The sequence below is a fragment of the Aulonocara stuartgranti genome, assembly GCF_965226115.1.
Source record: "Aulonocara stuartgranti genome assembly, chromosome: 3".
In the NCBI taxonomy this organism is placed as follows: Eukaryota; Metazoa; Chordata; class Actinopteri; order Cichliformes; family Cichlidae; genus Aulonocara; species Aulonocara stuartgranti.
The window spans coordinates 31,158,155-31,184,896 of NC_138941.1; the positions used below are offsets into that span (position 1 = coordinate 31,158,155).

Sequence of the window (26,742 nt, forward strand, 5' to 3'; positions counted from 1 at the left end):
AAATGTAAAGACATCAGCCTTTAATCTTTTAGCTGCAAACTAATGAACAACCAGGTCAAATTCAGGACGCAAACCAAGTTTAAATCCACCAGCTTGGTTTGTATGCTTGTTATTAGTTCCTGTCATGTTTTTAATGTAAAACAGAAAAGTAACTAAAGGAGACAAAACTGCAATAAAGTGAAAAATTACATTTAATTTACTGAATTAGAATAGAATTAGTATAAAGTTAAGGAAAAACTAAAATACTCAAGTAGCACGTGTACTTCAGGTTTGGAGGTTGTGCAGCCATGGACTGGACGTGACAAAATAATAATAAATAGTGTTGGACAACAAATCTGGGATCCACTGTGAAACACACACACATCCACAGGCCATAATTTTCCACACTTTCCTCTCATTTCAGAAGCTCCTGATCTTTGCAAGTTTGAGATTTGTAGGCCGAATATATAAGGTTTTAACATATTTGTCACACTTTTCACTCTCACCAGTGCAGGCAGAGCTGTAACATTACATACTACGTCATGCTGACCTCCATCTCCACTGGTCTGTTTAACTGGAAGTCATAAAAAGCCATATTTCCCAGCCAGCTTCTACAACTCCAGTTAGCTGGTGTACTGGCGCTCACGCACACAGATAGTTTGGAAATGGATTTTGCTCTTTGACCTGTTGTAGCTCTATTGTTTCCTTCTATAAAAGTGACTGGTGTTTTTCACATGTAAGCGCACATGGATGTTCATGTTAGTGTGTGTACCGTACACGAGCGTGTACGGGCCTGCCTGTGCTTACTCAACTGTAAGTTTCAGACATGCTCGCTGAATAATTCAGGTTTTTCTACGTCTCGTTGCCATGGCTGTCTGTAAAATAGCTGCATACACATGCACGCACATAAACACACTGATGTGAATATGTTGACAGATGTGAACACCCCCATAGTCACACCAACAGAGCAAGCCGGAGACATTATGAATTCGCTCTCCCTCTCCTTACCTCCCCCTTTCACTTCGCGCTCCTGTTATTATTAAAACTCTTGTTATTAAGCAGCCTAGCCAGGGTGTAGGGTTCCCTGCTGTTACGGCACAATGGGCACACTGTGAAGAAATCTGACTGCACTGCGTTCCTATTCGTGGATCACATTCACCAAGTTGATCAGAGATGAAGTTAAATTGCAAAAGCAAACAAGAAGATCCAGCTGCGTTTTGCCCGTGGCACTGATTGCACTCTTGCAAGGGGGAGAAAGTGCATTTTGCAAACATGGGGCAGCACGGTGGCACGGTGGTTAGCACTGTTGCCGCACAGCAAGAAGGTCCTGAGTTCAATTCCACCATCAGGCCGGGGTCTTTCTGTGTGGAGTTTGCATGTTCTCCCCGTGTCTGCGTGGGTTCTCTCCGGGTACTCCGGCTTCCTCCCACCATCCAAAGACATGCAGCTTGTGGGGATAGGTTAATTGGATAATCCAAATTGTCACTAGGTGTGAATGTGAGTGTGAATGGTTGTCTGTCCCTGTGTGTTGGCCCTGTGACAGACTGGCGACCTGTCCAGGGTGTACCCCGCCTCTCGCCCTATGACAGCTGGGATAGGCTCCAGCGCCCCCCGCGACCCTGAAAAGGATAAGCGGAAGTGAATGGATGGATGGATGGATGGGATACAATTATAATTTGCGTGTTGTGAAATAAAAGCTTCTTATTTTCACAAAGAGTGAGGTGTAGGCGTGAAAATGTACCCATATAGCCTAGATTTCACAGATTCTAGAGGAGATATTCTAACAGTTGTGAAGAAACTGAAAAAGGAAGTGTTTGAAGGGAAAAAAATACATTTGTGTGAATGTTTTTTTGTATTGGTTCAACACAATGCATGTGTCCCTACCCTACTGAGAATGCACACAACGATGGAGAACAGGCGATTTAAAAAAGGGCAAACAGGTTGTCAAAAGTTGGGCTGTGGGAGAAATCTTAACAGATCACGTGGGTAAATAACATAAGTCTTTGAAATTGTGAGGAGCACTTATACGGGCATTTTGAAGCGATTTAATAAAAGGAATGTGGACTCCGGGGGATGGGTGGTCACGTGGTAAAGTTGGGAAATACGTTTTAAAAGGAAAAGAAATAAAGTTTAAAAAGTTGGCTGCTTTTGAAAGCGTATGGTAATTAACGTCTCTTTTCTTTATCCGCTTTTTTTTTTGTTTTTTTCCCCTGGTACGTCGGATGCGCTCGAGTCCGGTCAGAGAGCGCGCACGCACTCCTCGTGGGGACAGAGAGAAAGAGAGATAGAGGGGGAGAGAGAGAGAGAGACGTGTGATTTCTCTTTGTACTGAATGAAGAGTTGAGGCCGGCTCTGCTTCTTCTGCCGTCTCTTTTTATATAAGCGGAGTTTGCATGCTGTAAATAGCCCAGTAAGCCGGTTAGCCTTTACGTTTCTCCGTGGCCGTCGGTCCCCTTTGTGTGGTGGAAGCGAGCAGCCGCTGCGAATGTCCCTTTGAGCGATTTTTGACAACAAAAGCATCAGGTCCATCGTCCGTCCTTCTTCTTCTTCGGGGGATTTTTTTCCAAGTCACAAATTCACCAGCCGGGATTTTTCGTTGCGGAAAAGCGACGAGCCGCACGTCCACAGACCGTTTTCTGCCTTCTTTCTGTCGCTCACTTCACACTTCTGTAGCTCCGGGGGCATTTTTTCTCTTTCCCAAACCAGGCGACAATGGCAGCTGTAACAAGCCCGGAGACGAGCCCTCAACCCCGGGTATATTTCCAGACACCGGCCGGTACCACGGAGGAGCCGGAGACACCAGTTCGGAAGCAGGGACGCGTTACCGTCAAATATGACCGCAAAGAGCTGAGGAAGAGACTGAACCTGGAGGAGTGGATTATCGACCAGCTAACGGACCTCTACGACTGTGAGGTAAAGACCCCAAACAATAACCGGCCTCCAAACCGATCGAAGGTATCGATTAGGCGGCTCTGTTAAGTAATAGGGCTCCGCGGTGTAGCGTAACGGGGGAAAGTCTGTGTGTCTGTCTAATCCAAAGGCAAACTGTTGATAAAGAAACATTAACGGGCCCTTTGTCGGTGCTTTTGGCCTAGCTCCGCTTGTTCTATAGCCCAGAGTATCACGGACACATGTGGATCAGTATGTAAAATAAGGAAGAGCCTCACAGATTAATGTCATACATTTATTAAATCAGCCATGTGGGCAAACTTCATGTTCTCACCCACATGTAGGGCTATAAGTAGCACATGCACTTTTATAGCCTCGTCGCGAAATCGACGGCCGCTGCTCTTTGTTCTGATTGGCTGAAGCGGATTTAAAGCACACCTGTGAATTAATTTAATCCGCTATTAATGTCCGACCGGAAGTAGCGCCAATTCTCCTATTTCATGCCTTTGGTGTGAAATAAACCGTGTAGCTGCTTTTTGGGGACAGTTTTACTTTGAATAAATAAAAGCCACCAGTTTATAAGAATAAAACAGAGGGAAAACTTATTTTTGACCAGCAGTCTCTGGTTTTTATCCACCCAATTTTATTGTCATTCAGACAATAAAGTTTATTTTGTCCTACAACTTTTTAAGTAAGGCAAAACGAGTTTGATCAGGCACAAATAGTGATGGTAAACCAGAGACAGATGAGATGAAAATATCTGGTTGGTCAAATATCCCATCATGGAGGACCATTTTAATGATTTCCCTGGCCTTAGCGATGCCTGAGTGTAACCATGTATATATCAAACCTGCGGTCATGGTGTCACATGGAGAGTTATAATGTAACTTGCCGGCAGCTGTGGTGTAGCTCTTGGCGGCAGTAGTTGGTAAGCTCATGTCAGCTCACTGAGCTGGCATTGACCCACATTCTATTCCTGGCGTGAGGAATACAGGGACTTAACAGGTTTGCAGAATTCCTAGTAGTAGCTAGCAAGAGGATGGGTAAGAGGTGTAGTAGGCGGATTCAGAAGTTCCCTTCCAGACTTTTTTAAACCAGGAAAACTGGTTCTTTTTATAGTTTGTATTACTGAAGCTTCTCCACCATTGCATAATGTCGCTGTAATGGTTGTTTAGCCATTAAGACTCAAGTGAGCGAAAGGCGTCTGGCTGTTTACAACTGGAAGCCAAAAATCCATTCTTCTGGGAATACATGACTCTAAATAGATATTATACTAAGCCCCAGTTAACCATGAAGATAAATGCACTCAGGGAAAGCCATAAATAGACGAGTCTGTTATTCATTTGATGTCAGAAAACCAGATAGTCCAGCACACCTTTGTTTCCACTACATTATCTCATCCTGTTAACAGAGGATCTCTCATGATGCACACTGTGGCCGGGATATCCTGACACTACAAAGTTACCAAAGCCCGCTGAGGTGATTAACGGACCTAGACGGGATTTTAAAATCAATTTGCTTTGATTGTCTGCCAATAACGGATTAATATGTTATGTGTAGTCATCGCAGAGTCCAAAAAGTCTGAACAAATGAGCTCAGGGGTAAAGCTTTTCAGCACTTTGGTCTAGTGTTACTTTTATAATTAAAACAAAGTGGTTTTTGTGGCTTAGAATCGCCTTAATTTTTAATCCATTATTTGGCCACTATTACGTGGATCACTGCGACCGATACCCAGACAGTCTGTTCAAAGTTAGTAACACCTATTTGTCTTTCTGTGATTCACTCCTTCATTCGCTTATCCCAGTCCATCTTTCATCCCCTAATCCGCTCAGTCATGCATGTTTTAATGCCCTGATGATTCACAGTTAGTCTGCTTTTCAGCTGTAAGTGGGGTCCAAAAAACACACAAATGGATGCACACTGACTTTATCTGTTGTTGTTCATAGTAAAACCTGAGCTCGGTGGAGATTTATTACGCTCAGGTCACAGGCAGATCGTGTTACAGTCACTTAAATGGGACATAAATGATTTAGTTCACATTTCTGGACGCACATCCATCGTTCGTCTCTAATGACGATGCTTATTTTTGGCTTTCGTCCACTGAATTCCTCTCTTTTCATTGTCCTAATCGAGTCCCTGTCTAGGCTGTTAGACAACAAAGAGATTAATTTACAGTCGGTTCACTGATGGAAACACATTGGGCTCATTTAGATGGGTAGATGTGAAGCACGTGCTGCTAAGCAGTGTAACTGGAGAGGCAGCTTTAGCCGGTCAGGGAGCAGAGCGGACACGGGGAGAACCCTCTTCACTGACAAAGGCAGAGAGCATGCTTGGGATTTTCTTCTTTTACCCTAACCTCGCTGTGCCTCCTATTTCCTATAATCCGCATTTTGCCTTTCACCCATCATTATGTCCTATCAATCAACCTCCCCTCTCCTCCTCCTCCTTTTTATTTATGCCCATTTCGACTTTTAATAAAACAGCGTGGAGTTTGTTCAGCAGGGAATTCATTATGAGCTATTTTCCCATTAACATAATCCCTTTAAACATGCTACAAGCAATCAGCCAGTCATTGCTGCCAGCCAGTCTGTCAGATATTCATCCAGCCGCTTAGTCAGCCTATCAGTTAAAGTTGCTATGGGTAATAGAGAGGAGCTGAGCCTTAGTATGATTCCATGGCAACAAGCCTTGTTAAATGTTTATGTTGGTTAACTACACTGTGGAAAAAGGGGCGCCCGTTTAGTCAAATTAAATCCTGTATGAAGAAAAGTCTGTGTTTTTCATTCTTGCATGATATTCACAGGGCTTTGGTGAATACCTGCAGCCGATGTTAATGTGGCATTTGCTTTGCCCAAGAAGTACTCCCTGGTTTTGTTACCCAATAGCGCAGTCCCTCCCAAACATGGCTACTAATACACATTTTTGCATTTGCAAGCGGCTACAGGAAAAGACTGTGACGTCATCTGTTTTACTCAGACTGAAGCTATAAGGACAGCAGTCACACATCTTTACTTTCTTTAATTGAAAATGAAATGATGAAACAAGTGACTATTTCCCCGCCAGTGAGGTTATAAATTAACCACATGATTCAGTGTTTGGGGATTTTTGCTTGACAAAACTTTTGACTGTTTGCTGTTGATTACTAGACTAGGAAGAGACGCCAGTATGTGGCCAACGTCTCTGGGAGGTGTGGCATATGCTAATGTTACGCTGCTCAGCTTTCGCTTTAAGACGCTTGTATTTTATAGGCACGCGCAGCCTTCCAAAGGCAGGACCATCTGTTTGATACTAGTTTGATTTGCAGCTGTTTTTGACGTTGATCTTTTATTACGCATGTTCTGGATGTTGTGTTCGCTTAGTTGTAATGAGCCCCAGTTGCATTTTGTGTGGTTATCTTCAATTATCTCCTGCCTTCTTCTCCAGGTCGCTTTTAGAAAAGACATTTTTAATCTCAAGGAGATTCCCAAGATAAATAAATGATGATATAGAAAAATAGTTACATTATCAGCTTTTACATGTGCTACTTTGACAGCAGTCACCTGTTTTTACTGTAACTGCCGAGCTATAAATATGTGTTGCTAAGAAATTTCCTCAGTAATATTTAAACCTTCATACATGCTTACCAATGGAGCAGTTAACATTTGCTAATATTGCCTGGCCACCTATGAAAAGCAGATTAATAAAATGTCGAAGGGGTTAGGGTTACTTTGTAAACATTTCAGCTTTATTGTTACTTTTTCTGTAACAATAAACTGGGAAAAATGGAGCTAATTGGTCCGCCAATGATTGATAGCACACGCCGGTGGTGATGCTATGGTCTGCCAGTAAAAGACACCAATTGCAGTTTCTTTAATGATGATAATAATAATAAATAAAATTCACATCTGGTTTATTTGTAGTCGATTTAAATTTAACCAGCTAGTTTCATGGTTGATTAGCAAATGTTTGAAGAGGAAACATGGCTGTCTTTTCCACTTGTGCTTTACTGCAAAATTTTCATCTAATTCCTAATAAAATAAAAATATTATGGACGAACGTGTGCACGTCCTTAACACTTATTAGAGAGCAGTGGACTATATTAATGTCAGTGACACTGGTTGATCGTTGTAGCATCAATATATGCCTCAACCCACCTAAAACAACTATGGAGTGATGTGTGTTGGTGCGTGGAGTACTGAAAAAAGCTACCTAGGCCCAAAACAAGACAGAACTTGAAATAATTCAATGTTTTGTAATCAGACAAACGTAGAACAGAGCACTGAAAGTGCATTAAAGTTAGAAGAGAAATATCAACAGCTGGGTAAGACTAATGGTTAAAGAAGTTTGGCTAACATTAACTGAAACACAACAATTTAAAGCATCATGCAGGTTAAAGTCAGTTAAACTTCTCTGGATAATATCAGATTCAGTTGATAAAGCGGACCTAGAGGCCATGTGGTGAGGGCTATGATGGTATGTCCAAAGCGGGGGAAAGGGTGGCAACAGCTGCAACAGTGCCTCCAAATCCCATAACACCCCCGTCACACAGTTTATATTTTAAACTGTGGCAGTCTGAAAGTACAAAGCCTTCACTGGGAGTAAAAGTTAGGGTGTCGAGGAGTGTTTCTTCAAACGTTGGTGGTTTTAAACATGGTCTACACTTTCTCAGTTGTTACCGAGTCTTCACTCTATTAATGGCTTTGTGTATATAGTGCTAAGTGAGTTTGAGCGTACTCCGGGGAAAAGAAAAGAGTGGGAACACCAAGAAGGTCCACAGCCCCGCTTTTAGTAAAATAATCAAATTTCACTCCAGCTTTGCTATCATTTCCATGGTAACTGGCCTGTTAACATTTTATTTGTCAATAAAGACTCATTTTCTCTCCTTTTGCGGCGTTATCCCTTTAAATCACAGCGTGGCTGACCAGTCGTTACATGGTTAACACTGGAGCGAGTGGGCGGACCAACCCCCAAACTGCAGGGTCCTACGTGGCTGGCCACACAGATACAAACACACACTCACACACACACAAATACAGATGGGACTACTAGCGGGAACAGAGGCAGGATTGGTGAGCAGGAATGCAATAAACGGGGGAAGAGAAGGGGAAAAAAGTAGAGGGGATGGCAAACGGAGAAGGAAAATGTAGTAGGAGTGGGCAGGGAAGCTGGAGAATGAGAAAGTGCTTTTGGAACATGTATCCACTGCTACTGCATGATGTATACACTGACAAAAAGCAATGGTTTGTAGTCTCACTGCAGTTTAGATGGGTTTGTCAGGCACTAAAACAGCAGTGCCTGCAGTCACTCCAAATTAAAAGTGCTGGGAAGCAGGAAATGAGTTTATGTAAGTCCTAAGGTAATGCTTATGAATCAGAGAGGAGGGTTCTGAGTTTTTATATTCTGCTTTTATGTTTATTATTGCTTATACTGCACAGCCCAGGGCCACATTTATCACTTCTATCAAGTGATGCGAGCGAGTGGAGCATACACACCCTTTAAAAGCATCTGGTTTTAGTTTGTCGCTTGTAAGCCTATTAGCTGACTACCAGTCAACCTGCTCAGTCCTTAAATCTGACTATATCAGATGAAAATAATTTTGAAGTCATGCTCGAGCATGCAGTTTTTCTAGCTCAGTCTGATGAAATGTAACATTAGGCAATTTTAGGCAGATTTGCCTCTGCTAACAACATGTAGATTATGTGTTGTGGTGCACGCTAGAAAAAGAGCGCATCCCTTTAATTAAAAGGGATGCATGCAAAAAATATTAAAGTGTTCCAGTTCCATGCGTTCAAGGTAATGACTCTGTGTAAACTGTAAAGCGAAAATACTCGGAAATAAACAAGTCACATGTGACTCTCTTCACGTAAAAGTGAACAACAAAAGAGGAAATGCTACCAGCTGACACTTAACTCACCACAATAGTTTCAGTTCTTCCTGTTTCCCTTTTTCTTTAAATAGGTAAAGTCAAAGTTGAAATGCATTTACATGAAAAGAAATCACACTTTCTGAAATACAGGAAACACTGGTGTTTGTGTGCCCTTCAAAATAAAAGTACCTCTAAAATTTTAATATAGATGTACAGACATTTAAATAACCTCGTGCTTTATTGAGCACAGAAATTGTATATATTGTAACACAAATACATATTATTAGCTATATTTTCTTTGTTTATTATTTCCTTATTTTGTTAGCTAATTTTCACTTTGAGCGTGTTGTGGTCTCGAACGTGAAAAAAAAGTGAGAAGTGAAGGTTGGAGTTAGTTCCAGAAATACACAAAAAAGTGTGTGTGTATGCCCGTGCGTGCGCCTGTGTGTGTGTGTGTGTCTGCAGGAGAACACTTGTCAGGGAAAGCCAACCTCTTTTATAGCTTTTCCAGTCACGGATTAATTCGGCCTCTTTGACTGACTTCCGACTGTAAAAGGAAACGCACACGTGCACACAAACACACCCAAAGAGTAGCATCAAACATTTTCTTACACTGTTAACTTGTAAGGTTTGAATACCAATCAGCATTACCCTGTTTCACTCTGTGCAAGAGAGTGACTACAAAGAGTGGTTGTTACACAGCATGAATGAAAGACTCCACTGTGTCATTGTGCCCACTCTCCCACACCAGTGCTCACGTGCACACACATCTGCACAGAGACGGACATACACACATCTACTTATACGTCACACCTGGTTCTACATGTTGAGGAGACTCTGCTTTTCCTAGCGGATATGAGGTGAGTCAGCGTGTGCCGTAGCCTGACCCACTGACTGACTCTGTGGATGTTTTTAAAACGGCAAAGGAACAAATCAGCAGAGTTGGAGAGGTGGAAGAATGCAAAGAATATTGTGAGTGAGGGAGATTAAACGTGTGTTTTGGTTAGTGGGTGAGTAAGGTCGGAAGGAAGTTGAGAAAACCGAACGAGGCGTGGATGAAGGAGGAGAGGAATGGAGGGAAAAGAACAAGGGATGTGAGTCATTTAGAGGAATGTTTATATGTTGTCACAGGAAGTGTGAGACAAACAGTGTGTGGAAAAAATAACCAGATTACTTACCACTTTCCCTTTGAAGAAAAAAACCCTGTTTATCTCAGTTTCTCAACAAATTGGGTCTTATAAGAATTGTGTGTGTGTGTGTGTAATACCCTGACTGTATTTGTGTAATAGATGTAAAGTATAGTTTTTGTTATGAAGAATGTCCTTTGAATGTTATCTGCTTGTCTTCTCAGTGTCTCTGAGGTTCAGGTGAGAGTTGAGTTATCACAGTTAACTCAGACAGGACTGCAACAACAGTGTGACTAAGAAATCTAAATACTGTTGAAGTTACAGCGACTTTAGTGCCCGCGCTTCTAAGCGACATCTTTTTTTCTTCAGCGCTCACGTAGCCATCGTTGTTCCCCCAACTAAGAGAACTATTATGTGTGTTTCCAGTTCAGTATTTTTGTTCTTGTGGGATTTTACAGTTCAAAATCATCTTGAATGATCTCATACTGAGCCTTGATGCAGTTCCTGTGTTCAGCCACTGTGCGAAACGAGCTGTTTCGGCTCCCTTCCCCCTCCCTCTGAACTTTCTTATGATTTGTGACACTTGCCAACAGAAGGTTTGAACAGCATGTAGGTGGAGCACTTGGGATGACCATATTAGATATGTATGCTCTCACTGACATCATCCAGAGAAAAGAGGAGGAAAAAACTGTCTAAAATGCAGTGATTAGAGTAGCCTAAACTTTTGGATCGCAGGGATTATTTGCACATGCCTCATTTCTTAAAACTTTGGCCATGTTTAAACTGTATTAGGGTAAATATGAAGGATGGCGGGGAAGCACAGTAGCTCCCTTTTAGATACAAACTTCAAAGAATATCTTTACCATGTAATTTAATCAGTATGCCAAAGATTTCTAAGCATCTTGTTAGCACGTGTCAGCTAGAGTAGCCTCTGCATACTGACTAACACCTCTTCAACATTTAAACCCTTAAGCATAGGTAATATAGGTTGGATTTTACCAACCAGTTGCTTGTTTATTGTCGTGAAACAACATAAAAAGATGTAAGATCGTTTTCCATGAACGTCTTTGTGCTATACAAGTGATTGTGTTTCAGATTGTATTTAATAGGCATATCTAAATAGGCTACTCAAGCAGTTAACGTCTTAATAATGAAGCACACGTTGACTTTCCTGCACTTTATTTTAAATGATCTCCAGTGCGCAGTATCAGACACTTTGCTCCTATTGGTCCTTACTAAACTGCTGCTTGCACTTATAGCCTCTTAAGTCTGTAGCTGTTTTGTGAAAGCTCTTGCACCCTTGAGGAGGCTTTTTTTTTAAAGTGAGCATAATGGTGATGGTGCACAGACCTCTGTTATTGCTGTATGTGGCTCCAGAGTGTTGTTTTTACAATAGTGCCTTTTTATTTTTTTGCGGGGGTGATGTGCGTTTATTGGCCTCCGCGCTGAAACTGTATTAAAACAATGGCACAACCAAGACACTGCTCTAACATTTAACAGCAGGGGCTGGGCCTGGCATTGGATGATTTGTTTGGAGCCAGGATCCTCATGAGGTTTCTCCGTGCACAGGTTGAGTGAGGTTACGCAGATCCACTCAGGAGGGTTTTTTAATCCCGGGAGGTGCGTTAGAGCAGACGCCTTTTGAGCTGTTGTTCGGCAGCGCAGAAGAAGCTTTATTATTCACCGTCGCTGACGGTGTATGTGCATAATGTGCATGCACGTGCCTGTTTCATGCCAGTATCCGACTGTGCAGGAGCGCTTCATGTGTGAGGCTTGGGCTTGTGGTTGCACCGTGTCGACATTACCTGACACCTCCTGACCTGTTGTCAGTCTCAGGCAGGCGGCTAGTGATTTCTGCCAAGGTCAGACCGCAGGTGTCGTCCTGACTTCCTCTGTGATGTCACCGCTGTGAAACTCAAACACTTGCGATAATCTGGAGGACAGGTCTGTGACGAGATGGGCTGTGGTTCGGATGTCTTTGGGAACGAATGAAGCAAAGATGTGCGCTCGGATCGACAGACAGGGAAAATAGAGAGATGGTGTTATCAGTCATTTCTGTTACATTATTATTACATAATGGCAAAATTCAGATGCACATATTGGTGTTTCTATAGTATATTACCTTAGTGTGTGCTTTTTGTTGGAGTTTGCTTCAGCAGGAAGGAACAACAGACCATATTTGGTCAGTGTGTTTACAAGTTGCTTATTAACCAGGAAGGGAGACGGCCATATTTGGTTGGATTCCTTTGATGCTCATAGATCATTATTCAGTGCTCACCTGTTTAGGTTACTCATTCTAACACCTGACATGCAACAACAGTTAAAAGTAGTAGAAGAACAAATACATGTAGTGACTTATAGTTGCAGTTATGGGCACCTGTCTGTGACATTATTAAACCCAGAATAGAAACAAGCTCCTTTTGAGGCGACAGAGTAAAAGTTTGCTTGGTTGACGTTGCTTTCTGTACGTTCTGAAACTGATATGGTCAGAGTAACACAATCTTGACGTGACAATCTGGAGACAAACATTGTGTGTTTCACTCGGTAAGCAAAAGCGTCTTTCAAGCTGCTGACTAAAGGGCATCAGGCTGTGCAGCGGACAGTCAGAGCGACAGCTTTGGCGTCTGCCTCTTACTCATTCTTTCCTCTAATGTTTCATCTTAGTGCGTCTCTGGTTATTACAGTCACCCAGGATGCAGCGAGAGGTCACAGAGTTGTACAGTAAGACGTCCTTGTTAAGTAAGACAAAAGTGGAGATACAGCGATACAGCTCCTAGTTTTTGCAGTTTCAGTCTGTTTGTTTTTGGTTCTGCTGCGATAATCTGTTGGAATCGCCTGCGTTGTGAGTTTTTCTCCTGTATCTGATTGAATATGGAAATGAACCAAAGCATTAGCTGATTAGATTACCCACTCTGTTGGCAGCGTTTGAGAGGTCAGAGACTCTGATGACTGATCTGCATAAAAGAATAATAATGTTCCGCAGCTCACTTTGATATCCATATGGATTATATCTCAATATTGGGGCAATGAATCGAGAGGCTTTGCAGATAAACACAGCAGCTCGTGAGCAAAAGTGAATTAAAACTGCAGAAGAGGGGCGGATATTTAAACTGGACCTCCGTGACTTTGAAGTGTACTCATTGTGCTACAAACTAAAACAAAAAAAAGAACAAGTTACTCAGTGAATGACATGGCAAATGAGCAAGTAAATTCAAAGCCCTTTAGTTTTGTTAGTAGTACTTGCCAACAGTGACATAATGATAATCTGCTGTAATCCTTGTTTGTATGCATTCTTATTTTAATCTGCGCATAATCTCCTCTTTTAGTCCCGTCGTTGTGGTAGTGACTCTTTCGCCTGGTTGAAGAGTTGTGTGTATTTTTGTTTGACACTTGTACGCACACACAGAGCAGGGACTCTCCTAGTATCCATGGGTTTATACGGGACCGTGCTCAGTGCAGCAGAGAGGTGGGCACTTGAGAGTTTTCGGTTCCCTTACTTCTGATGAGGGATTTAGTAATTAGTCAAAGCTGAAGAGGAGAGATGGATGATCTTTGTGTGTTGTGACAGAGAGAAGCTGCGTGAAAATTGCATTTGAAAGTTGAAAGGTTATTTATGAACTTCCTGTCATTCCCAAACTGTCAGCTTTCTCATATTTTCTTTTTTTTATTTCTACCTAGCTGACAGATGAAGCTTAAATTTGCATAATTTTTTAACACCGCAAGTAACACTTCCCTCTTGATAGTAATGCTGATTTGACAGTTGGTCAATCAGCCTCTTTTGCATGCTATCGTTAACATTATACTGCCTAACCAGAGTCCGTGCACTGCACTTACTGTGATGTTTTCTATTTTTAGGCAACGTTAATGTTTCTGTAGCTTTAGATATAACGACGGTAACACAAAGCAGTCACGGGCAACCTACTGTGACAGCATTGAGTCATGTGTTACTCTGCGATTCCTGCTCCTATATCGAAAAGGCACTTAAACACTTGATGTATTAGTGTGAGCAGATTCATGAATCCACAGGTTAAATCACTCCTGATGCACTGCGTTAAGCAGATGAGCATTGATGTAATTATTTGGGTGGTTTTTTTTTATGTTATTATAAAAGAGGTTTGATTTGTAAGGCAGTAGATCTAAACAGCAGTGACAAACTGTGCCCTCGTGTAGTCGTTAGAAAGGGTTACACGGCAGCATAGTTACCAATACAAGTCTACCCGGGGCTGGTTGTGACCCCAAGGGTCCAGCAGACTGTCTCCCTGGAAAAACCGCAACACAGACGTGTTCAGTCAACACACAGAAACCACTGAACCGTTTCAGTCAGGCCAAACAAGCTGACGGGGGAATCATTCAACCGAACAGCGATCAGACATGACTATGGGCAGCTTTTGGGGGGTCAGGTTTGGATGACCTTCTGCACAGTCACTGTACAAATAGATTTTTTTTTTTTGGTGTGTGTGCGTGGGTGTTTAGTCTAAAATGAGAGCTTTACAGTTGAACCAAAGGTTGGCTGGGTGTTAGTTTTGACACGCTATCACAATCCGCTTGTCAAATTATGATAGTGGACAAAAATACAGATTAGTTTGCAGGCATGTTACAAGCGACGATGTACAGGAAAATATTCCTTATGTGAAAGCTAAATGGTACGATCCACGTTTTATAGCCATTCCCTTCCCGCTCTTTATTCCATACTACAGTATCTGTCTGTCTTTCTGTTAATGCGACCTCTGTTACCTAATTGCAGTTACAGTGAATACTGCTGTGCCGAAGTCCTAATTATAGCGATGAATGTTTCTTGGCTTCATGTGAGGATTTGTTCTGTGCACTCGGAGCCCGTTTGGTTTGGCTTCCTCCTGCAAAAAAAATCTGAAACAACCCACACAGCACCGGGACTCACATTAGCATGCCCACATCTCTACCACCAGACTCTGGAGGCTCTGCTTCTTTTTACTTTGCATGACAGATCCGTTTGCATTTTATCTGTAGTGAGATAGCAGGAAAAGGCTGACAGGGCTGCAGAGTTAAAGCAGATGGAGGCGCTGGTAGTGCGTGCTAAATGAGGGCTGCGTGTTGTTTTTAGAGTTTTTATAGAACAGTATCATTAAGAAGCTACATGTGTCCTTGCTTCCTAGAGATGCATGCAGCGAAGCGTTAAAGTTTTGTTTTTTTTGTTTTTTTTACATTTATTCTCTTTGTGATACTGTCCTTTATCGGGAGGAGGAAACTGCACTTCCCTGTTTGCAAACTTCTACACGGGGCGAGGAAGAGCAAAGCAAACCCGACTGATGAAATAATATAATCTAGTCTGTGTCCTGGCAGGCTGGGTTATAAACAGGCTTCAGTTGATCTGTGCTGCCTGCAGCTCTTTCTTTCTGCTTTTCATATGATTCAAAACAGGACATCATTTTCTTCCTGAGAGGAAGTATATCCAACTGATTAGACCCGCAATAGAGATGAAAATCAGGCACGCACGGGAAAGTGCACAATAACACACACTTTCGAGATCTTAGGCTGGGTTAAGTATTTTGCATCGATTAGGGACTGCTGTGGTTTATAGTTCAGCAGTCATGTGTGAGGCCACACATTCATTACAACAGCCACTCACTACTTAAATTAAGTGGACAAACACAAACAGACTTGTGTTTGTGAGTTTGCCCTCTTTAAAGTCTAAGGGATACCCAGCATAGAAACTTCCAACAGATATCTCTACACCTTCCCTTCCCCCAATATCTCCCAAGGTCACATGCTCAAACAGGAAGTGGTTGGCTGCCTTTGTGGTAAAGAAGAGACCCTCAGATGGAAAGCTTTGTGTGTGTGTGTGTTTTTTGTTGGTTTTTTTGGTGCAAGAGCGGCGATCCTAAAAAGGAAGTTGACTATAGTACTGTTCTTGTTATTGTTAGACCTGGAGATTCCTGATAAGCAACCATAAGGGTGAGACAGACTCAGATAGTAGGGAGATGGAAAGGAGCAGGCGATGACTGACACAATGCATCCCTAACCACCCCACCCACCCCTCAGTACACCCTTGCTGACCTCTTGTTGACTCCCTCCTCTCTCTTTCTCTCATAAGTGGTTTCATGCCCACAGCAAGATGGCCCGAATGCTACGAACTGGCCAATTACAAACGCGCCAAGGGTGACTCTCTCTGTGTGAGAGCAGGGCAGAGCGGTGATACCAACTCGAGGGGAAGGGCATCAAAGGAGACGTAAAGATAAACGGACGGCGGGAGAGAGTAAGGCAGGAAGCAGGTTGAAGCCCAGTGTTTTTCCGCTCTTCAGATCCTGGCCTCATCCTGTCTGCGTGCGTCTGTTTGTAGTAATCAGATGACCCTAGACAAAATTACCAGATCGGTCACAAGGGTGTCATGAATTACCACCTCAAGACAGCTTCCAGGCAACTTTTTAGCTTGCTTGTTTTCTCTTCTTTTGTAAGTAAGGCTGTACTAACGCCGGTTGCGGCCTTGTTTCTGAATAGGCCAGTTAGTCATGTTGCAATGGCCAGATCGACACACTGGAATTATCCGCATTTACTTCCCCATTATCTGCCAGGATAACCTTAAATTCTCCACATGACGATTTGTCATTTCCCAGGAACCTAATGTTATGCTCTGGGAGCAAAGAGTGTTTTTATCCCTAGTTTCTGTGTTATACTTTCTGTGTTTGATATTCGTTAGACCCCAGTTCTATTGCATATCCTTCCTTGCTTAATCCTGCAGTGTTTGTTTTACACACACGCCCGCACATGCATACAATATGAGAGTTTGAAGTTGTACTCACCAGTGCATGTGTGGTGCTCTGTGAGCTGTGGTTGCCTGGCAAACCCACTTCCGTAGATCCACAGTTAAATATAATTTAGTAATTAAGCTTCAGTCATTATCCATAACAATGATGGTGTCGAACAATACCGGGTTTCAGCCATTTTACTCCTAGCGCTTCACAATAGACTAAAAGACAAAAGATGACATCACCCATTGTTTTGTGAACTTGCATTTTAAGGCTTGAAGTTTAGCATTGTGGCTGCCACCATTTATTTTTATTGAAGCTAAAAGTGGATCAGCTAATGCTTAAAAGAGTGACTAGAAAAGGGCATCCATATAATCGACAGTCTTCTATTAACATATAGATACAGTAACCAGAACTAGACCATAGACCTTCAACTACCTGCCATTTAAAGCAACCGCACCCCCAATAATGCAGAACTGGAAGCCTTAATGTGTAATAAACTGGTGAATCATAAAAGCATTCACCTCCTGTGGTTTTATTGTTAGAGGTGGGAAGCATCAGACACCACATGATACAATATTATCACAAAACTTCAATCACAATCCAATATTATTGTGACTTTTAGTATTTTGCATATGCTGAGTATTACAAAAACTTATTACAATTGAGCACAGTTGGTATCTGTTTTCTCCAATGAAATAAATATCTCACTTTTTTTTTTTTTTTTTGTGCATAATGAGATTGTCAAACATACTAACAAACCTGCCACGAATGTTCCCGTAAGACAGTCACGCTATCAGAGAGCAGCTGAATGGGATCAAGTTGACAATTAAACACAGTCTGTTTCTGATAATAGAGCAATTACTGTGATAAATAATTGAAAATATCATACCTGTTGCTGTTTACATAGAGAGAAATTTACATTTAACAGAAATTCGGGTTTAGCCATTACATGTATGCTCAGCAATCTTCCTGTTCTGTAGGAATATAACAGTAATAATGCTCCTGGCTGTAAAACATTTGCACGTCGGATTCAGTAAAAGCACCTTGCACATCATATCCCACCTATATTTTGCATTTTTTGGCTTTTCAAGCCCAGAGTTTCTGCTTCATCTTGCCCAGTTGATCCTTATTAACTAAAGCTGCTCCGTTAGCAGTGCAGATCTGAGGGTATGGATACCATCTCCTCTCATCTGTGACAACCAAAACACACAGTAGCAGTGAAAGCATTTCAGCGGCCGTGCTCTCATCGCCAACACGAGTGCCTGGAACTCATCACTGTCAGCATTCACACACACGTTTTATACCTGTGTCACCATGCCAAGTCAGGGTAATAGTTTTAATGGAGTGCCACTCTCTTAATGCAAATATACAGTGCGATTTAGTCTGATTTATTACCTTGTGATGGATGCATAAAGTGTGCGTTTGCCAGACAGGTCGCAAAGAAACTGCAGCGGGTGTCATTGTTTACTGCCACGCGGCCTACTTTTCCTACTTCTTCCCTTCCCTCCTTCCTCCATCCCAGCCTCTGTTTTCAACTTCCTTTTTCCGTCTGTCTCTCTTTCCTGTATCATACGCGGCCAAAAACATTGTTTGTGTGTTTTGTAGCAGAATGGGCTGTTGGCCATCCCCGGTTATTTTTATCCTGGTTTGTTACTGAGGCACTAGAAGAGCAAAAGTGGCTGTCTGTTCTGCCTATGTCTTTACATTTTCAGTGATACATAATCACTCTGTCTTCTTTGTTGTTGTTTCTTTCCGCTCTCAGTTTGCCCACATCCTATCAAAGGAATCAGTTACTTTATGCATGAAGTTGTCAAACAAGCCCGTGATAAACATCTACACCGACGTGAAGCTTTCCACGTCGATAAGACATCGACTAGCATCTGCCTTTGCTGCCGTGTCATTATTTCACCCGCTGTATTTCCAGTAGCAATGACGGGCCTTTTTGTTGTTATAATACAAGGACACTGACCCACTTGTAGGTCGTGTTTATGCGAGTGTGCGTGGTACGTTTTTTTTCCAGTGAGGTAGCCTCATACTGTCACATCTCATTGCGTTGTGAAGGAAGCCTCCAGACGATCTGCGTCTCTCTCGTTTCACCTCGTGGGACTCATATTCGCGAGCTTGTCAGGAAGAGTGTAATTAAGTTTCAAGAACCACGTGTTTGCGGTGTTTTCCCCAGTGATGCTGGTGATATGGGTGGCAAGTAGGGGTGTGGCTAAAGGGAGGTCTAGGGTAGCACAGCCCTACTACAGTATATGATGTTAAAGGAAATAAATTGAAAGCTATTTTTACGTTTTGAAAACTGGACCCCCCTCATTTGCCTCAAAGTGGTCCAAGCCTGCCGTTTCCTAACTCCATTTCCACCAGTTGCCCACTATAGTGTCATGGGGCAGTACCTGTCTATGTTTCTCAGGTGGATTTTTATTCTGAAATATTTTTTGACTTCCTCTTTAAAAATATCCTGGAAACATCGCTTGTTGAGTTATGTTGCTGTTGCGTGTTAGTTGTACATCGTATCCAGTGTTGGGAAGGTTACTTTTAAAATGTATTCCATTACAGAATACAGAATACATGCCCTAAAATGTATTCTGTAACGTATTCCGTTACGTTACTCAATGACAGTAACGTATTCTGAATACTTTGGATTACTTAATATATTATCATGCTTTTTACAGCAACGTGAATGTACTATTGCTGTGTGATTTATTACTATTACTGAAGGTCCGCGACTCCGAACTGTAGTAAAGGGACCTCTGACTGATACGGCGGGGTCCCTGTCGGCTTGTAGCCAAAAAATAGCTTTACTTTGTTGTGTGGGTCAACTTTTCTTGCGAGAGACAGAGAGGAGTTGAAAGGCTGCTTAATGTTTCGGAGGAAAACACGAACACGGTGTACAGTCGAGTCTTAATAGCTTACTTACAACTGGGCTCGTCAGGCACTCTTCTTGGCTGCAGTGGTTATTATTATATTTACATGCTTCCAGCTCCCGTTTTTCCTCGACGACAACTCGTACCTTTCCACTCGCCTTTTTCTCCCTCCTCGCGCTCACAGACCCATAACGTGTATGACAGTCCATTCTCCCTGCAGCACGGACTACACTGCCCATGATGCAACATTCTTTAGAGCTATGCTTGTAGCATTCTGCCTGTTAGCTTAGCACAACAACAAGGAAAAGGCGCTCTCTCACCCAGGAAACACACAGCCGCAGAGAGAGAGCGTGTCGCCCTGTAACCATGGCAACCGTAACGCTGCCGCCTGGAACAACAGAACGTAGCTGTCAAACAAAACCCAAACAGTCCTGACCCGCGACAAAATGAAACAGGAAAGTACCGCAGTGTAATCCATTTATTTCAACAAAGTAACTGTATTCTGAATACCACCTTTTTAAACGGTAACTGTAACGGAATACAGTTACTCATATTTTGTATTTTAAATACGTAACGGCGGTACATGTATTCCGTTACTCCCCAACACTGATCGTATCCGAGTGCATGAACCTGTAGGAGACTTTGGAACAACATGTTAGAGCTGCAGGTACCCACGAGTATTGATGCTCTTCTGAAGGCTCGTCAGAATAAAGCAGGCCCTCCTTCCTTTACCTGCACTCTTCTCTGCTCTGCTTTGTTTATAAACCTTCAGTGCTTGTCAATATCTTGTAATCAGCTTTTATTCCACTCCACATCTTCTGCAGCCAGCAGTAAAAAAACAAAAACCTCCAGACTAGTTCAGTAAGTCAGTCTGGAGGATTGTTTTGGAAATCCTCCCTCGTGATTCCCCGCTTTCTTTGTGTCTCCTCTCAGAAGCCTGTCTTCCGGCGTTTTTCAACATCTCCCTCACTCCTTCTCTCTCCCTCCTCGGCTTCTCGCTTTCAGTCTGCTCCACTCAGCTGCTCCCTCGTCTCGATATGCTCCTTAACCTCTTACCTTCCTTCCTCTCGGCGTTCCCTCCCCCCCTCCCCTCTCAGATTTAACAGCGTCTGTTAAATCTTTTTCCATTAAGCCGTATGAAACATTTATGCTTTTCTCCACCTCGTCCTTTACGCTCACCTCACGAGTGTCTCACACAGATACAGAGTTAACAAAAAGGGAGGAAAAGAAAAGACTCATTTAGAAGCACATGGGGGCCACATGTTGTGCAGATCAGTCTTTGTGTCAGACCTTTGTGCGTGTGTGTGTGTGTGTGTCTGTCTGCACTGGTGCTTGCAGGATATCTGCATGCTGGTCTGTGTGTCAGTGTGTGTGCGGTTGTGTTGCTCTGCTGACAGTAAGTCTAGCTGTCACCTACAGTCTCTATCTCACACACACAGACTGCCCCAAATTAAATCCTTATACAGCCCCTTTTTATACACACACACACACACACACACACACGCACTTCAGCTCAGACTTATTAATGCCCTTCCTATAATTCTTTAATCCGTGTGTGCAAGGTGTGTGCGGGACGTTGAGCCATTTTCACTGCCAAAAGAAAACCTACCGCTTTGTTAATGTGCCCACACAGCATGTTTTGCCTGTCCATGTGTGGTTGTGAGTCTGACTGACTTGTGTGTGTTTTGTGTGACGGGATAAGGGGCAGTCAGGCAGGTGCAGAGACAGCTGGTGTGGGCAACTCTAACCGAGGGGGAGGACGAGAGCGAGGGAGAGATTCCTAGAGAACGACATGAATATAGGGGCAGCAATTGAGCTGCAAAAGAGCTCGGGGGGGGGGGGCACAGAGTGTTTGTACGAGTGTGCGTGCCTGTGTTCTTGTCGCCAGCGGTGAAGAGCTTGGCTGGAGCACACTGAGCCAGTGTGTGCGAGCGAGGCAGATGGAGAGACGGGGACTAATAAAGCTTTTTAATAGTGCGACAGATTAATCGGAAGAAAGAATTGATTGGATAAGGAGAAACTGAGACGAAGATGAACTCGCCGCGAACTGCTTTCTTTATCCTGCCTGAAGACTAATTCGACGTTAGGTGTGAGCCTGATGAAGCTGGGCGATGACTGATTGGCTTATATTAGGTGTATAAATGTGTATTTTAATTTATGTGTTACTTTACTTTAAAGTACAAGTATTCTAAATGTGAATGCAGCTGTAAAAATTCCCGATTCAAAGGAGCAGATTTCCCACTTTCAACTGGTTTTTACATGAATACAACATGGGTGGCCATCAGCAGTTAGCACCCTAGCTTTCAGTAATGAGCTGTCTGTAAATAGTAATTATTCTAAAATAAATGTTTCCAGTTTTGCACAACAGATTTGAAGGAGGACTCTTTAAAGACCTGTTAGAAACAGGAACTCGTCTGGATCCTGTGTCTGTAACTGTCTTTCTTCTCAGGTGTTAGCTTTAGGACATGCACCTGTTCTTACTCGATCTCAAACATCCAAGCTATAGATGGATGGATAGCTTTGTTTTGCCCACGTAAACCTGAGAAATGATGGGAAATGAGCTAGCTCGGCCCTCTCCACAGACAATAAAACACTGCAGCGCCTCGCCTTTGTGAATCTTGACACAGTGGACACATGAGATGCCACCTCCTCCTCGCTGTGTTTTTGCTAAACTGAGCTAAATAGCTGGTAGACGAGCACCCCTGTCTCCTCGTGTAACTCGTGGGATGAAAGCCAACTACAAACGTCAGTCCATTCATTTTAATAATTTTGTGTGGCAAAAAGTAAAATACCTTCGCACTGGTGCTTCTAGCCCCCAAACGGTATCATTGCTCTCTGTGTAACAGCAACTAAGCACAGCTTTTAACCAGATTATTAATTCTTTTATTTTTTTAGTTTTCCAACCTTGAAAATAAACTATTTTTTCATTCAAGAAGATTTAAAAAAAAAAATGAAACCTGTCTGTGCTGTTTTTCTTCTCTCTTTGTCTCTCTCTGCCATGTGCTTTGGGCTGATGGAAGCACGCCGCCCTCTAGTGTCCACAGCCGGACACTCATCAATAACTGTACCACGTCATACAGAGAGAGAAATGCTTACGCTTGCTGGTCTATTTGCAGACAACCACATAATATAAACACAGGCACTAAGAATAGACAGGATGAGGATTTCTTTCCATGTGTTCGTGGAAAGAGGTTCTCTAGCATTTTTATAAGGAAGCCTGGTGGATGTTTGGTCTCTGATGGTGCTCTGCTTCTCTCCTTCTTTTGTTACATGTGCTATAGGAAGAGGCCATCCCTGAGCTGGAGATAGATGTGGATGAACTGCTCGACATGCCCAGTGATGTTGAACGGGCAGCCAGGGTCAAGGTAGGACACACGTGCGCACCTGTTTCAGAGCATGAAAGATGGCTGCAAACAGCAGTTATTTCATCCTGTTTTTCCCTGTTTTGTAGGATTTGCTGGTTGACTGTTTTAAACCTACTGAGGTAAAACACAGTCCTTCTTCACTCCCCTGCTCATAAACTCCCTCTGCCTCTTCAAGTGAACGTTTCTGATGTGCATATTTGTCATTCTGAGTCCCCGCATGTGTTTCTGTCCTTGCCCTCTCCCCGTAGGACTTCGTCTCAGAGCTGCTCGACAAGATCCGAGGGATGCAGAAGCTCTCCACGCCTCAGAAGAAATGATGGCATCCTTCCTCCCTCCATCCGACATATTCCCCTCCACCTCAGCCCTCACCTCTCGTCTTCCTACCACAGCTCACGCTATTTTTTTAAAATCTTTTTTGTCTGTTTTCTTCCATTAAAGTTCATGAAATGTTGCAACTTGTTTCTGCTTCTAGTTAGACCCTCTCTTGTTGTTGCCTGGATCCAGCCCCATATGTCGCTTTTCTCTTTTGTTGTCATGTTGTTGGACTTTCTTCATAAAAACCATCAGCCAAGAAGGGGAGAAAAAAGACAAATTAAAGAGTGAATTAATTCAAAAGCGACTCATTGGTCTTAATCCAGGCATTCTCCTTCCTCCTCTTTTCCTACTCCTACCCCTCTCTCCACCTTTTTTTTTCTTTTTTTGGCTCTGCTACCCGTTCCCATCCAGCTCTACTTCCTCCCCACCCACCCCTACACCATCTTCCATCTGTCTGAGGAGGAAGAGGAGACGAGTCCCCTAATTACTGCGAGCAGAGTGACCGAGATCGAGAAGAAGAACGAGAGAGCGCAGATGCCAAAAAGACAGCGGAAGGGTGAACGAGGAGGAGGGTTAGAGGAAGGAAGAAGCCAATCAACTCGCTTCTGTCTCACCAATCTTTACGTTGCTGTTTTTGAGGGTTTTAAAGTTGACCCAGCCGCCCATTATAATTCTTTCCATACTTCCCGGTTCAATTTGAGGGCTTCACTTTAGTTTTTTTAAATTAACTCTTTCGGGGATCAGTACAGTCTTTTGCTAGTTATCCCCCTCAATCAGAGGCATTGCTGCAGTGGTGCATTTAGAGACTGTCTTTTTTTTGTGCGTGTGTGCGCATGTGTGTTTGTGTGTTTGAGAAGTCTGCACTATGTCATTTTGAGGGGAAGAAAAATCGGAACCACAAAGAATAATTTATAGTGTATCTTTAGCACGGCAAAGAGGGGAAATTTGAAGCCTGGAAAGGGTCACTGGCTTGTTTTTGGTGGTCACGGGCTTAAAAACACTGATCCTTTGGAAGCAAGTTCTCTTTAGGCTGGATGTCAAAGTAGAAAGTTTCTTTTTCCTCAAATGCGTAGAACAGTCACGAGAGGCTCCTCAGAAGCCGCTGCACATACAAACGTATGTCTGTGTCGCTAAATGCTACGTGTGTGTTGCTACATAATGTACAGCAACATTTGTCATAGGAGTGTTTTTGGGCCTGTATATTCTGCTGTTCTGTATGACAGATTAGATTTTTAGTATAGGACTGGTTCCTGTTTCGTTTGGGGGTTGGGGGGGTTCTGTTTTTGTTTCCTGGATGCATTTTTTTGTCACACGGACACACACTGACAGTCCAACAAGGGGTCCCAAAACAAAGCTGCCTTTTTTTAAATCACTGCCCCTAACCCTTCCATCTCATTCTCACAATTTCTCCTTTTTTCTAAAACATTAGACTAAACCATTATACTTTTTTGAGGGGGGGCGTTCAGAGCAGCCACATCTCTGACATTTGTCCTCTGCCTGACATGCCAGTGGAATCACCGCTAACATTGCTCAAATCAAAGCATGCATTTTCCTTTCTCTGTCACACACACGCACACAGCTTCTCGGGGCGGAGGAAGCGGAAACGCATCGGCAAACACAGCTGCCTCTAGCACAGATGTGCACACACACAAACACCAGGCACAGTCAGAGAGAGAGGGAGACGAGGCCATAGTCCACCGCTGCCCCCCTCCATCCTCCCGGTGCAGCTACCAATCCTCTCAGAGAATAAGCCATCTGTTTCTGATCCTGGGCCAATCAGATCAGAGACCGAAGCCCATTGGTTAACAAGAGAAGCAGCGAGATTTCGCTGTGGTTCCTGTGACCGATTGCTAACACCTGCAGTGACAGCAGACCTTCGCTGTCTGCCTCTTTCTCTGGTAGAGCCAAAAGGCACATGTGTACACACATCCCCCACTTTTCTCTTTTGCCTTCCCTCATCCCATCATCCCACAGTCACCCTTCTCTCCTCCCTCCCTTTTTCCTTTCTTTTTCATTTTTTGTTTTTTTATAAAGAGATGTTGCCTTAGGTATTATTTATGTTACACAAACCAAATAAACAGGAGACATTTTTCTTTTAAAGGGTAATGCAAGCTGCTGCCATGTGTGAGCAGACCTGCAGTGTGTGGGGAAAAATCTTGAATCTTCTGTTGGTCCTTATATACTCTTTCTTCTTTTTCTGGAAAACAAACTGAGATTCTGTTTTTTGATTTGTTGTTTTTTTTAAAGAAGTGAGTGTTTAATACTTAGGCCTTGATACAGTGATTTTTGTTTAGGTAAAAGATGTTCTTTGCATTTACCATTTGAATACTGCTCTGTTTCTATCGTGATCATGACACTTCTTGACACCCGGCCTTGGATTAACACGTAGTTGAACAAAAAGAAAAAATCCACTCAGATGCATTTTGGTGCGATTGCTTTTGCCTTCCCTGCTGGGACATTTTTGATCGGTCAGATTTTACCAGGCAAGTCCAATCAGTAGTTGAAATTTGAGTGGATTTTCATTGCTAAATCCAGGTTTGGATTATTATACCTTCGTAGACTGTTATTGACAAGTCTGTTTTGTGTTTTTTTTTTTACTGTTGGGGAAAATTGCAAAAAACAATATATATACTGATTATTTTCATTGAGGCTAAATACAAGAGCTAAACCATGCCATTTGGAGGAGTGGTGTTCTTTAGATTTTTTTTTTTTTTTAAGACTGATTAGACCAACAAACCAACCAACAAATGTAGCAATATCAACAACAGGTCTTGTTTTTGTCCAATTTTGTTACACTTTTATGCAACTTTAATAAAAACATGTAAAATGGACATTTTTCTCTGTGTGGTATTTTATTATAGTACTTGGTACTGTTTGTTAATCCTTCTTCTAGAGCCCTTCTGCCTCACTTTGATGCCATCTTGTGGTTACTTGGTATAACAGCTACATCGTCCACCTGCTGAGAAGGTGAGGATGTCTGGGGATACCTGCAGGAATACCATCATACTTGGAGGATGGTTAATATAAGTTAAGTGAACGAGTGCATCATGCCATTCATAACTTTTCACCAAAGGTTCAGGGAACAACGAGAGCAATGAACAGAACAGGATAAATGATTTGATGTTTTAAACATTGCAAGGACGTTAGGACAGACGTTTAGTTCACGGCTCCAACATTACCCCACCAGCAAAAAAAGGAGAACTTTGGGGAAGAAATTGGGATCCTTCTCCTATGTATGGGGTTTATTTACACCATCACACCCCTGAATTACAGCGTCTTACAAATGCAAACCCAGCCTATTTGACCACACTACCATAATTAAGTATAGGGGTGCCAGAGCAGCTGCACAGTGCTGGCAGTGGAAGAGCAATTGAAAAAGAATAACAAAGGAATCGTACAGTACTGCGCCCTGTACACACTATGCTAAGCTACATGTCTATAAGTATTTTATAATTAAATATTTGTCTTAGATCTCGGACTTTAAATTGTATTATCAGATTTGCGCCTCGTGAATGAAAATAAGTTCAATTATAAACCGCATTTTTAGAATCATATATGTAAAATTTTGATTATTTTTTATTTTGTTTTATATTTTAAAAAGCAATTTTCTCCAGTTGTAGCATTAGGTTT

At 42.6% G+C, this 26,742-nt stretch overlaps 1 protein-coding gene across 1 annotated transcript; it reads left to right on the plus strand.

Annotated features, from left to right (window-relative positions):
- Positions 1 to 2,025: 2,025 nt before the first annotated feature.
- On the plus strand, positions 2,026 to 25,943 carry ppp1r14bb (protein phosphatase 1, regulatory (inhibitor) subunit 14Bb). Its single transcript, XM_082526025.1, has 4 exons — positions 2,026 to 2,892; positions 22,714 to 22,797; positions 22,884 to 22,916; positions 23,046 to 25,943. The coding sequence occupies exons 1-4, from the start codon at positions 2,692 to 2,694 to the stop codon at positions 23,112 to 23,114; spliced, it is 387 nt and encodes a 128-aa protein (XP_082382151.1). The 5' UTR covers positions 2,026 to 2,691; the 3' UTR covers positions 23,115 to 25,943.
- Positions 25,944 to 26,742: the final 799 nt, after the last annotated feature.

Bases quoted from the DNA above. Each gene is read 5' to 3' on its own strand.
- ppp1r14bb (XM_082526025.1), top strand. From the start codon at position 2,692: ATGGCAGCTGTAACAAGCCCGGAGACGAGCCCTCAACCCCGGGTATAT. The intron at 22,798-22,883 runs GTAGGACACACG...CCTGTTTTGTAG, and splicing joins AACGGGCAGCCAGGGTCAAG to GATTTGCTGGTTGACTGTTT. The intron at 22,917-23,045 runs GTAAAACACAGT...CTCTCCCCGTAG, and splicing joins ACTGTTTTAAACCTACTGAG to GACTTCGTCTCAGAGCTGCT.